Raw genomic sequence first — 12353 nt, forward strand, 5'->3', positions numbered from 1 at the left:
TCAGGGCTTTTTTTGTCATAGAACACTCAGAATGGAGTTCTGGCAACTTTTTTTGGATGGAACCTTGTAGAGTACGCAAGGTGGGTTATATGACATGTGTGAGTTCCGGCACCTTTTTCTTTTACAAAAAAAGCACTGGGTATATTAATCTAAGTGCTATTGCTATTGCATGATTCTAAGCATTATTTTGCTAGCATGTGAAATTAAGAATATTGTATGATAATTTGATCCTTTTTAAAATAGGAGATTTTCAAAATTTTATTATTCTATCTTATAACAGTAAAGTAGAATTCCAGTGATTCATGTGGTGTCTGTTTCCTCATGGTAACTCCACTAGATAACCATCCACAGGAAGGCTAAAATGATTTTTATTCATATTATATGAATAGACATATAATAACAGAAATTTGCAAGTCTGATTGTGCTATGTTTCCTCCCCTTCTTATATTTCACTGAGAGAGATGTTTGTCTGAACTGTTTCTGAATATAATCTGCCTATTGCATATCTCTATCATGGTCACTTTCCTTACTCTACACATGATCTGTTCTACCTGAGATGGCTAATAATAATTCTGTCTTTGCAGTTTTGGATTTGCTTTCTCTACTTCATAATATGAGCAGCTAGGTATCTTGAGGGCTTTAAACTAGCCATGTCATAAACACTATTTGTATTCTGAAAGATCCTCAGCTATTCCCTAGTAGCATATTGAGTCCTATTGGACCTGAGGAGCCCATCATCCAGGACTATATACAGTACACATAACGGAAGTGTTCTAATCCAACCCCCTGCTCAAGCAGGAGAACCTGTACCAATACCATTCCTGACAAATGGCTGTCCAGTCTCTTCTTAAAAGCCTCCAGTGATGGATCTGAAGGTAAGCTGTTCCACTGATTAATTGTGTCAGAATCCATTTATATTTCATTTCTAACTGTGCAAATCTAAATCTCACCCCCTTACTGGATTCTGCCATTTTCCAAGGAGGGGAAGAGAAGGCAAGGTTGTTAAGAGACATCTCTATCCCTTAGATGCAAGGGTTGTTTATTCAGCCTGCCTGGAGGCCATCACAAAAGACCAGAGAAGAGACCCTTTGAACTAAGAAGAACAAAGAAAGAGGCAGTGGGGAGAACTCTGGTTTGTATCTCCGACTGGAATTATCCACTGTCAACCATGTTTTAGTAAAAGTTCCTGTTGGACAATCTTGTCTCCAAAAGTTCTTCTTTCCTAAGATGTGGATTGGGGTGGATCCTGACATTAGACAGGATCTGCATTAAGAGTCAACCTGGAAGGAAAAACCTTACTGGGGGACTTTGCAAAAAAATACAATGTCTAACGACGAGGCAAGGGAGGAGGAAAGCCCCATGGAAAGGGAGTTCCCCCCCAAATGAAACCCCACCAACGATCAGAAGCTGAAGCATCATATTCCTCCGGGGAAGAGATGGTGGAGGAGCACGATCGCAAACCAGGGTGGTCAATGGGGGTTGGAAGGAAGAGTGAGTGGGAAAAGGCATCTGAGAAAGTGACCCTGAGGTGGGGCAGCCACCAACCCAAATGGAGGCAAGAGATGGAGAACTGCCTGCACGTCAGTGAAGAGGAGTGGATCCTAGAGAAAGATATTGACCTGATGAAGAAAACCCTTAGCTCACCAAGAGAGGAGAAACCTGAATATCGCAGCCGCAGCAGCACCTGGGGCCGCAATTGGAGAGACAGTGGGGGGGGATCCGGAATCTGCAACACTGGGGCCATCCGCTGGACCAGGAGCTGCCGCCTCAGCAGCAGCACCCCCCTGCCAAACCACAAATGGGGATCAGGATGAGGGGCAATACCGCCCGCTGCGCAGACACTAATCCATTTAAAGACTACTGCCCCTGGAAGCGAAATTCAGGGGAGAGCCACCACGCTTGGGGTTTTTCCTAACCCAAGTCCTCAGCTATATGGAAGAATACAGACAGGACATCCCCAGTGACAAAGCCCGCATCCGCATTGTGCAATCTGCCCTGGACAGACCGGCTGCAGACTGGGTGGTGAACCTGTATGACTCCAATGCCCCAGAACTCAACGATTTCAACCAATTCATGTCATCCTTGAGGAGGCAGTTTGAGGACCCTTTGGCTGATCGTAAGGCCCAGGAGAGAATCAAAATGGTCAGGCAGGGCAGACAGCTGGTGGCTGAATATACCCAAGAATTCTGAGCCATTGCCAGTAAGCTGAATTGGCCAGAAGACATCCTCCTTAGCCATTGATCGCGGAGGGGAGGAGCGGGATTGATCGCGGAGGGAAGGAGCGGGGGTCGGTCGCCCCCGGGGCTCCAGGGCAAGTCGTGGGAATGCCTATTCCCTCGACGTTAGGGAATGGCAGCAGGTGCAGGAACAGAGGGCCGTATCGATCTCAGGGAAGGCCTCTCCGCTACTTGCAAGCGGTGAGGTGTTCCGACCCTCTTGTTCTACCCCGAGGTCCCGGGAGTGAGGATGTGCAGCCTCCTGAGCTCCGGCTGGTGTACCTGAATGCCAGGTCTGTCGTTAATAAAGCTCCTCTCGTCCGTGACTTGGTCGAGGGTGAGCAGGCGGACCTGGCTTGCATCACGGAGACTTGGTTGGGCCCAGAGGGCGGTATTCCTCTGGCTGATCTCTGCCCACCAGGTTTCCGGGTGCTACACCGGCCTCGGGCTCAGGGTAGGGGTGAGGGAGTGGCTGTTGTTATGAGGGAGACCTTAGCTCCGCGGGAGGCCACCGTTCCGCAGATAGTCGGGTGTGAGTCTCTCTTCTTGAGATGCGGCCCTGGTGCGCAGTTGGGCTTGCTGCTGGTGTACCTTTCGCCTAGTCACGCAGCAGCAGCCCTGCCTGAGCTTCTCGATGTCCTCTCTGGGTTGGTGGTTGAGTTCCCGAAACTTATAGTTTTGGGGGACTTCAATCTACCATCTCTGGGAGGATCATCTGAGTTGGCTCGGGAGTTCATGGCTTCCATGACGGCCATGGACCTGACGCAACTAATTTCAGGACCGACTCATGAGGGAGGCCACACCCTTGACCTAGTTTTCTTATCTGGTCGGTGGTTAGATGATCTTGGTGGGGGCTCTCCAATTATTATGCCCCTGTCATGGACCGATCATCATCTCCTGCGGCTGGTCTTCCGTTTTGCCACCCCCCCGCCGTGGGTGTGTGGAACCAGTTAGATGGTACCGCCCCAGACGCTTAATGGATTCCGCGAGATTCCAGGCAGCGCTGGGGTCCCCACCTGCCTCCCCCACTCACAGCTCGGCAGATGCCTTAGTGGAAGCTTGGGAAAGGGCAGCCACTGAGGCTCTTGACCGAGTTGTACCCTTGCGGCCCCTGACCCGATGCAGATCCCGTCGAGCTCCATGGTTCTCTGCGGAGCTCTGGGAGATGAAGCGCCGGAGACGGGGCCTAGAGAGCGGTTGGAGGTCCAGCCGATCCGAATCCGACCGATTGCGACTAAGAACCCATATTAGGTCTTATCTCGCTGCGATAAGGGTGGCGAGGTCCAATCACTTCGCTACCCTTATCGCGTCCGCAGATAATAGCCCGGCCGCTCTGTTTAGGGTGACTCGCTCCCTCCTTAATCAGGAGGTGAGGGAGGAACCCTTGCAGGGTCGTGCCGAGGAGTTTAACAATTATCTGTCGGACAAAATCACTCGGATTCGGACCGGTTTGGACTCCGACTGGGCAGAGTCTGGCGATCAGGACGCGGGCGGTCTTGTCGATATCACTTGGGAGGAGTTTGATTCTGTGACTCCGGAGGAAGTGGACAGGATTATGGGGAGACTGAGCTCCACCACATGTTTATTGGACCCGTGCCCTTCCTGGCTGGTTTATGCAGCCCGGGAGAGGACACGCAGCTGGTTCCAGGCAGTTATATCAGCTTCTTTGAGTGAGGGTAGCTTCCCTGCCGTCTTGAAAGAGGCGGTGGTGAGCCCCTCCTCAAGAAGCCTGCCTTGGACCCAGATGTATTGAACAACTTTCGTCTGGTCTCCAACCTTCGCTTTCTTGCGAAGGTTGTTGAGAGTGTGGTGGCGCATCAGCTCCCTTTGGTCCTGGATGAAGCGGATTATCTAGACCCGTACCAATCGGGTTTCAGGCCCGGGCACAGCACGGAGACGGCATTGGTCGCGCTGGTGAATGATCTCTGGAGGGCTCGGGACAGGGGTCATTCCTCTGTTCTAGTCCTATTAGACCTCTCAGTGGCTTTCGATACCATCGACCATGGTATCCTGCTGCGGCGTCTCAGGGGATTGGGAGTGGGAGGCACGGTTTTACAGTGGTTCTCCTCCTATCTCCAGGGACGCTCGCAGTCGGTGTTGACAGGAGGGCAGAGGTCGACCGCGAGGTCTCTCGTTTGTGGAGTTCCTCAGGGGTCGGTCCTCTCGCCTCTCTTGTTCAACATCTATATGAAACCGCTGGGTGAGATCATTCGTGGCTTTGGAGTTGGGTATCATCAGTATGCTGATGATACCCAGCTTTTTCTTTCGACCCCAAACCACCCCAGTGATGCCCTCAACGTGATGTTCGGGAGGCGGTTCGGGTCTGGATGGGGAGGAACAGACTTCGACTCAACCCCGACAAGACCGAGTGGCTTTGCATACCTTCATCCCGGGTCTATTCGGATATTCCATCTCTTTCTATGGGGGGTGAATTATTACCCCCCGTAGATAGGGCTCGCAACTTGGAAGTCCTCCTAGATTCGCGGCTTACCTTGGAAGATCACATGGTGGCCGTGACTAGGGGGGCTTTCGCCCAGGTTCGCCTGGTGCGCCAGTTGCGGCCCTATCTAAGCCGGGATGATTTATGCACGGTCACTCACGCGCTCGTGACCTCTCGTCTAGACTACTGCAACGCTCTCTACATGGGGCTTCCCTTGAGGACCACCCGGAGGCTCCAACTGGTACAGAATGCAGCCGCGAGAGTTGTGTTGGGAGTCTCCCGATACTCCCATGTGACACCTCTGCTCCGTGAGCTGCATTGGTTGCCAGTTGTCTTCCGGGTGAGATTCAAGGTGCTAGTAATGGTGTTCAAAGCCCTCCATGGCATGGGGCTGGAGTACCTCAGGGAACATCTGCTGCCGGCATCAAGCTCCCTGCGCCCTGTGCGTTCCCACAGAGAGGGCCTCCTCAGGGTGCCACCGGTCAGAGAATGCCGTCTTGTGGCCCCCAGGGGGAGATCCTTCTCTGTGGGCACCCCGGAGCTATGGAACCAGTTACCGGTTGAGCTCCGGACGGCGCCCGATCTGCGCTCCTTTCGCCACGATCTGAAAACATACTTGTTCGAGCAAGCCGGCCTGGCCTGAGGGGGGATTGGTGGGGGTTTTTTATCATTTTTATTGGGGTTTTTACTATGTATCAATTGTATTTTAATCGGGCATGCATTTAATTATCTTTTAATTTTTGTACATTTCTGTGTTTTATTCTTGCCCTGTACACCGCCCTGAGTCCTCAGGGAGAAGGGCGGTATAGAAATATTAATAAATTAAATTAAATTAAAATTTCAACAATGGCCTAAACTACAACCTGTATGATGCTAGCCTGCCTTGAGGAGACCCACACCATCTTGATGACTGGTATGTCATGGCAGAGGAGGCGGAGATAGGTCTACTAAAAAGGCACCACTGGGGAAAACCATGGGCCCGCCTACCGCCCGAGCAAACGCGAGCCAGTGAAACCATCGTCCATGGCTAACAAATCAACAGGCTGTTTCAAATGTGGGAGAGAGGGCCACCGTGCCACAGAATGCCGCTCAAAAGCCCCTCAGTGCAAATCAGAGGCATCACCCTCCAGGAGACCAGGGAAGTCCCAAGGCAACCTAAAAGAACCTGCCATGAGAGGGACAGAGGCTGTAGAATCCCCAAACCCTGCCAAGGACTGGGAAGGGATTCCGGCCTACACTGCAGGGGTGGTGGACACCTCAGAAGACAGCTCAGAGGGGGAAACATTGATAAGGACCCATTCCATCCATCCTTAAGACAGTGACTATATTAGCTTCCTCCATGACTGAAGCCATCAAAGTAAAAGCCCTAATAGACTTTGGCTGCACCCGCTTCCTCATCAGCCCAACGCTGGGGGGGGATTTGAGCATTCCAGTGAGGAGACTAAAACAACCAATCTCCTTTGCCAGTTAGATGGGTCCATAGCAGAAGGGGTCCCAGCTACCCTAGCCACCTTACCAGTTTACCTGTGCCTGGGGACTCATGAGGAAGACATAACATTTGTAGTGACCCCAGGCATGGAATACCCAATGATTTTAGGATTGGAATGGCTTAAGAAATGGAATCCCTGGGTAAATTGGAGGACAGTAGATCTCAACTTCCCGGAGGAGGAGCATAGGAACGTAACACCCCCAAACACCCCCCAACCTGAAGAGAGGAGACAGCATCAGTGGGGGAAGAGAAGGGGTTACCAGAAATACCGGAGGAGTACAGGGACCTCGCTGAAGTTTTCAGTGAGGAACAGGCAGATGAACTTCCCCCTCATCAGCCCACAGACTGCTATAGAATTCAAATCCGGGACAAAACTCCCGAAGCCCATGATGTACGCCATGAGCCCAAAAGAAACGGTGGAGATGGAAAGATTCATAAAAAAAACCTAGAAAGGGGATTTATTGAGCCTGCCAAACCCAGAGTGGCTGCCCCGGTCCTGTTCAGGGAGAAGAAGGATTATAGGTTCTTCTTAGAGTTCTTCTTTCCTAAGATGTGGATTGGGGTGGGTCCAGACATATTTTTCTCACTGTCAGGAAGTTTCTCTTTAATTCTAGGCTGCATCTCTCTATAATAAATTTCTATCCATTACTTCTTGCCTTGCCTTCAGATGCTTTGAATTGTAGTTTTATCCTCCTCTTCTCTGTGATAGCCCCTCAAATATTTTCAGTTGTTTTAACATGTCTATTCATATAGGGTTTTTTAGTAAAATTATAGAACGTTTCTTCCACATGATGTGGTGACATTGTGATGCATGCTGGCAATCCAAGATTGTAATCTGCCTCACACTATGTTTCCAACTGTGAAGATGTATATTTTTTGCTTTCTCTTCATTTGCTAAATACACTATTCTAATCAATAAACTCTATAGTGGTCACAGTTCAATATCCGAGTTTATTATATTGCTTTAGTTGTAAAAAAAGCATAACATTTTGTAAAACGAATATAAAAGCCATTAATATATGATAATAAAAGAAAGGACTATTGATTTTTATCTTCCTATGATTTTTGTAATAGAGTTCTACTTGGCAAACCACCAAGCAGAATTTTGTTACATCCCACAAAACTTTGAAGTTATATCTTCAAGTAGATTAAAAAGAACATAAAAATAGCAATAGCAATAGCACTTAGACTTATATACCGCTTCACAGTCCTCTCTAAGCAGTTTACAGAGTCAGCCTATGGCCCCAAATAATTTGGGCCCTCATTTTACTGACCTCGGAAGGATGGAAGGCTGAATCGAATGGTCACTAAACAAATGGCCCACCAGGCTCCTACCTGATTCACTCACTCTGGGCTGGTGCGGCCTTGTGGCTGCTGGTGCTCTGTCCTATGACACGAGCGGCGGCTGCAAGGCATCAGCCCTGCATCTGGTGACAGTAATCCTTGGAACCATGGGGGGAGCGCGCTGGCTCGGCTGAGAGCCTCCGTCTGGCCAGGCCCTCTCTAGTAATGGGTGGCCCCCTCTTCCTCCCTGGCCCCCTCTATTTTCTGGGTGGAGGGGGAGGAAGACAACCAAGACACTCGCCCTGTGTGCGCCTCCCAGAGTTTGCCTTTACACTGCCTCTAAAAGTGGCAAGTTAAAAAAAAAACAAAAAGATGGTGGGGGGAGAAAGGCGATCAGACAGCCAAGAGCCTGCGCCTGTGCTCTTCGCATGCCCTCAGTAGGATTTCTGTAGGCCGCCACCAAGCAGCATGTTTTCCTCAAGCAAGTGAGCTGGGAAGGAGCGGAGTGGGGGAGGAGGAAGGCAACGCCGTGTACCACCAGCCAGGTGCTTGCGTACCACCAGTGGTATGCGTACCATCGGTTGAAAAGCCCTGCATTAAAGTATATCAAGAAAAAACCTGGGTGCTCAATTGGAAGCAGCTGTTGTAATTAAGATAGATTGTTTATTAGAGCAGAAGACAGGTGGGCAGGTAGCAGATCACCAGGCCTGAGCCTCATTAAAGTTCCTGGGATGAGGGTGGGAGTGGGAAGTCCTGGGCAAGAGTGGCCTTCTTGCTGGCAAACCTGGGCCATCCAATGGCTTCCATACCCTTTGGCCTGCAAAATCTGCCAACTGTGTTTGCAGAAACTGAGAAGGGGCAGGCTCTGTCCCTTTAAAGAGTTTGCTGACCTCTAATAATAGAAGCCAATCATAAACCTTAGTCCAGTACTGGGGCAGAAGTTTTGATTTGTTTCAGTGATCAGAGATGGCAGTAAGCAGTGTGTCATAGTGGATATAAGAGGAAACAGAACCTTTCCATTTATGTTTTTAAAGATTTCAGGATTTTAGGATTCAGGATTGTTTTCAGGATAGTTTTCAGGTTTCAGGATTGTTAGATACAGTATATATCATAAGATTTTAAAAATTGGATAAATTAAAAATATTTGGAGAGTATTGAATCCCTGCAATAATGTTTAGAAAAGGTTGGCTGTCAACCTTCTCTATTGGAGGTGTAATATGGAAGGAACCTTAGTGCACTGCCGTTTCCTTATTATTTAGATATTAGATGTTCTTGGACTGCAATTATGCATTCCTGGAAGAATACCTATATAGCAAAATTAATTAATCTCAGCCTTTGAATACACTCTCTCTACCAAAGAAGAGACAAAATCAAATAATATGATTCCTAATTTAAAACTGTATGACAACACAGAGCTTAGAAATTTGAGTAGTTTAGTACAGAGGTGTCAAACTATTGGCCCGCAGGCTGGTTTCCTCATACTGAAGCTGCGCCCACCCCATTTCCGGCAATGCAAAAAGAGTCATGACATGTCACATGACATGGCGAGTTTGACACCCATGGTTTACTACATTCATTGGGTTTTTTTGTATTTTCTTTTTGTCTTTGTTTTAATTTTTGTCTGCTTATGCACCTTTTTCTTGGTTTGTTTCCTTGCCATGCTTGTTTGTTTTTAATTTGCTTTTAATTTTCTTACTTTACATTTGTTCTTTTTAAGAACATAGTTTATATCAAGTTTATCATCTACATATATATTAGCCAGTATGTAATTATTAATATTAATATGTAATAACTATCAATAACCTTTAACTGTAACATTTCTAACATTCAATAAATAATTGAATTTCTGAAAAAGAGGATACAAATATTTTGGGGAAATTTTATTGTCCATTTGAGTTTTGTTGATGCCAACTCATATTGTCCTTTGATCTTGTTAATTTATTTCACAATTGCTCAAGATACATAATTGTATTATTTTACAGCGAACGATGCAGGTATACCTTGCGTGGCCACAAGGATTCAGTAAACAGCATCGAGTTCTTTCCCTTCTCCAATATTATTCTCACCAGCTCTGCAGACAAGACTTTATCTTTGTGGGATGCCAGAACGGTAAGCAGGCTTTGAGATGTATTACTAATTCATGTATATTGGACAACTTAAGTGGTTGCTAACTGGGCAAGAATTAAATCTGTTTCAAATACAAATCAGATTCTAAGGAGAAATTGTATGATTACAGAGATGTATTTGGGATCTACTGAGTGTTACATGAACAGTAATTTTATAGGAAATATTATTTCCAAACATTTTCAAACATTTAGTTCGAACTGTTGTAGTTTGTGGTAGGCTAGTTCAGGGCTTTTCAACCAGTGGTACGGGTACCACCTGTAGTACATTGGCACCTAGCGTGTGGTATGCAACCATCCTAGAAAAGTGGTAGCGGGGGAGGGGAATGAGCTGAACTGGTGGCAGCACCGCACAAGCCTAAGCGAGTGACGGCTGGAGCTGCAGGGCTGTCAGGGCTCAGTGGTAGTGCCAGGATCAGTGCTAGGCTCCTGCTGGAACTCGGCGCTGATCCTGGTGCTTCTGCTGAGCCCAGAAGGATTGATCAGCTGGAATGTTGCAGCATCTCCAGGGTCTTGTGATTTACAATCAGATGCTTGGCAACTGATTCATATTTATGATGGTCACAGTGCCCCAGGCTCATGTGAAGTGACCAAAACCTGCTGCAACCACCCAGCAGACAAGGGGAATAAAAACCAAACACCACACCACCCCCCACCCCCACTGCCAATCCTCAACAGAAATGCTCACAACAATGAAAACCTTGGACAGGAGGAAGAGCGCCGCCAGGCGGGCAGGCAGGTGTCTTGCTCGGCTGTGGCTTGGGGGGCACTTCTTCCAGTGCCATTGTAACTTTGAACAGTCACTAAGCGAACTGTTGTAAATTGAGGATTACGTGTACTTAATCACTTTTTTCCGGGGTTTTTTGGTCATCAAGTTTTTGACACCTTGCTAGGCGAATGGTGGTACTCAGATTTTGTCATATCCGAAAATTGGTACAATGGGTAAAAAAGTTGAAAAGCCCTGGGCTAGATCATATATCTTTTTGCATTCACCTTGAAATGCTCATTTCTGTTAGTCTTTAATGTCTTGGCAAGGTGTTAGAATGGTGGCATCCAGTTTGAAAAAAGCTAATTATCTAAATCTGTTTTGAGTCTGGCTTCAGGCCTGAATATAGTATTAAATAAATTTTGGTTGCCCTGATGGTTGACCTTTACCATGAGACCTGGTGACTTCTACATTATGGTTCTGCTTGAACTTTCCAAGGACTTTGACATTATTGGTCATGATGTAATATTACTGCAACAGTTTGATGGTTTAGATGTGTTTTGGTTGTTCCATTACTATCTGTAGGATCTCCACCAGAGAGTGATTTTGAGACATTTCTGTTCAGCTACATGGCACAGTCTAAAAGGGCTCAGTTCTTTCTCCCTTATTGTTCAATATCTGTATTAAGCTTTTGCCGCAGTTATCAAGAAATTTGGAACTGAATGATAATATCTCCTTTCTTCCACCTTCATCGAGGGACTGTGCAGGTAGTTGGTAGTTCTCTGGAGGAAATGATGAAGGACAATAAAATGAAACTGAATTCGAATAAAATGACAATTCCATGCACACCTGGTTATTTAGGTTAGTTTGGGCTGTCCCTTTGATTTCAGTCTATTACTAAAAGAACAGTTTGGAAGGAACATCTGTGGTCAATTTCAGCTAGTGCACCAGCTATTATTCTACTGGAACTGGAATAACCAAGGCTAAGTGAATCCTAATAACTCTCGTTCCTGGATGATTGTCATGTTGTCAACAGAATTGGGAAAAGTCTTGAAGGAAAAAAGGAAGAGTCAACCAGCAAGCAACAGTCAATTAAGAGGAACTTGAGTCCAATCCAGGAAATTGGTTTAAGTAAATGTCTCATAGAGGCCTCTCTCTAGTTCATATGAAGGTAAAGAGAAAGTAAAGCATTTTCAAACTTGCAAAGTTCTGATAGTATAGCCCCGTGGTGGTGAACCTATGGCACTGGTGCCACAGGTGGCACACAGAGCCCTCTCTGTGGGCACGCACGCTGTCAGCCAAGTCCTAGGCCTTCAGCTGGGTTTTATAAAACCCTTTTTGCTTTAGGCCTCCACCGCCATGTGCAAAAAAAAGGTTCAATCAATCAATCAATTTCAACTTCTTGCGGGGAAAAAAAGATCTTGCAAAGTTGGAATTGATTGATTGAACTTTTTAGTCCCACCCAGTCTGCCATTACCACTGCAGCCATGCCCACCCAATGGGCCATACCCACTCAAAGGGCCATAATCACCCAATGGGCCATGCCCACCTGGCACCCGCCGATACATAAGTGGATTTTGGGTTGCAGTTTGGGCACTTGGTCTCTAAAAGTTTCGCCATCACTGGTATAACCATTACAATAAAAGCAATTCTGACCTTGATTTCTTAATCTCATCTACATTGTTGGGCTGACACATGTGTTCCTACAGTACATTCTTTGTGGATTACATCTGAAAATAATGTGGAATTTTTAGAATCCAGGCCCTAATTATTAAGTGGTCACAAGTGCATAGCATTTGTTGCCCATGAGCTACCTGGCTCTATCTACAGTAGTAATATTAGTCTATAAAGCTACATTTCTAAACAATTTAGGAACTAACTGCTTAAAATATTGCCTAATATGCATTCCACCTAGCAAGCTGAATGTAGTTGAGAGTACCTATTCACAGTCTTACCAATTTAACAAAGTATCACCTAACTTTCTGGTTAGCAAGTGACTTGACAATCATGTTCAAAGAGAGTTTATTATTTCTAAAATGCCTGAAAAAATGATGCAGTAAACTTCCTCCAGCCAAGACCTGCTCCCTTTCATTCT

At 46.7% G+C, this 12353-nt stretch overlaps 1 protein-coding gene across 1 annotated transcript in view; it reads left to right on the forward strand.

Annotated features, from left to right (window-relative positions):
- The window catches only part of SPAG16 (sperm associated antigen 16), a gene marked incomplete at its 5' end in the record, with an annotated part of 332741 nt that overhangs the window by 215157 nt on the left and 105231 nt on the right, over nucleotides 1–12353 (forward strand). Inside the window, one exon of the mRNA XM_083354597.1 lies at nucleotides 9412–9538. Within this exon, the coding sequence (XP_083210723.1) occupies nucleotides 9412–9538 (127 nt within the window). The remainder of the gene's footprint in view (nucleotides 1–9411; nucleotides 9539–12353) is intronic.

Source organism: Vipera ursinii (assembly GCF_947247035.1).
Source record: "Vipera ursinii genome assembly, chromosome: 1".
Classification (NCBI taxonomy): Eukaryota; Metazoa; Chordata; class Lepidosauria; order Squamata; family Viperidae; genus Vipera; species Vipera ursinii.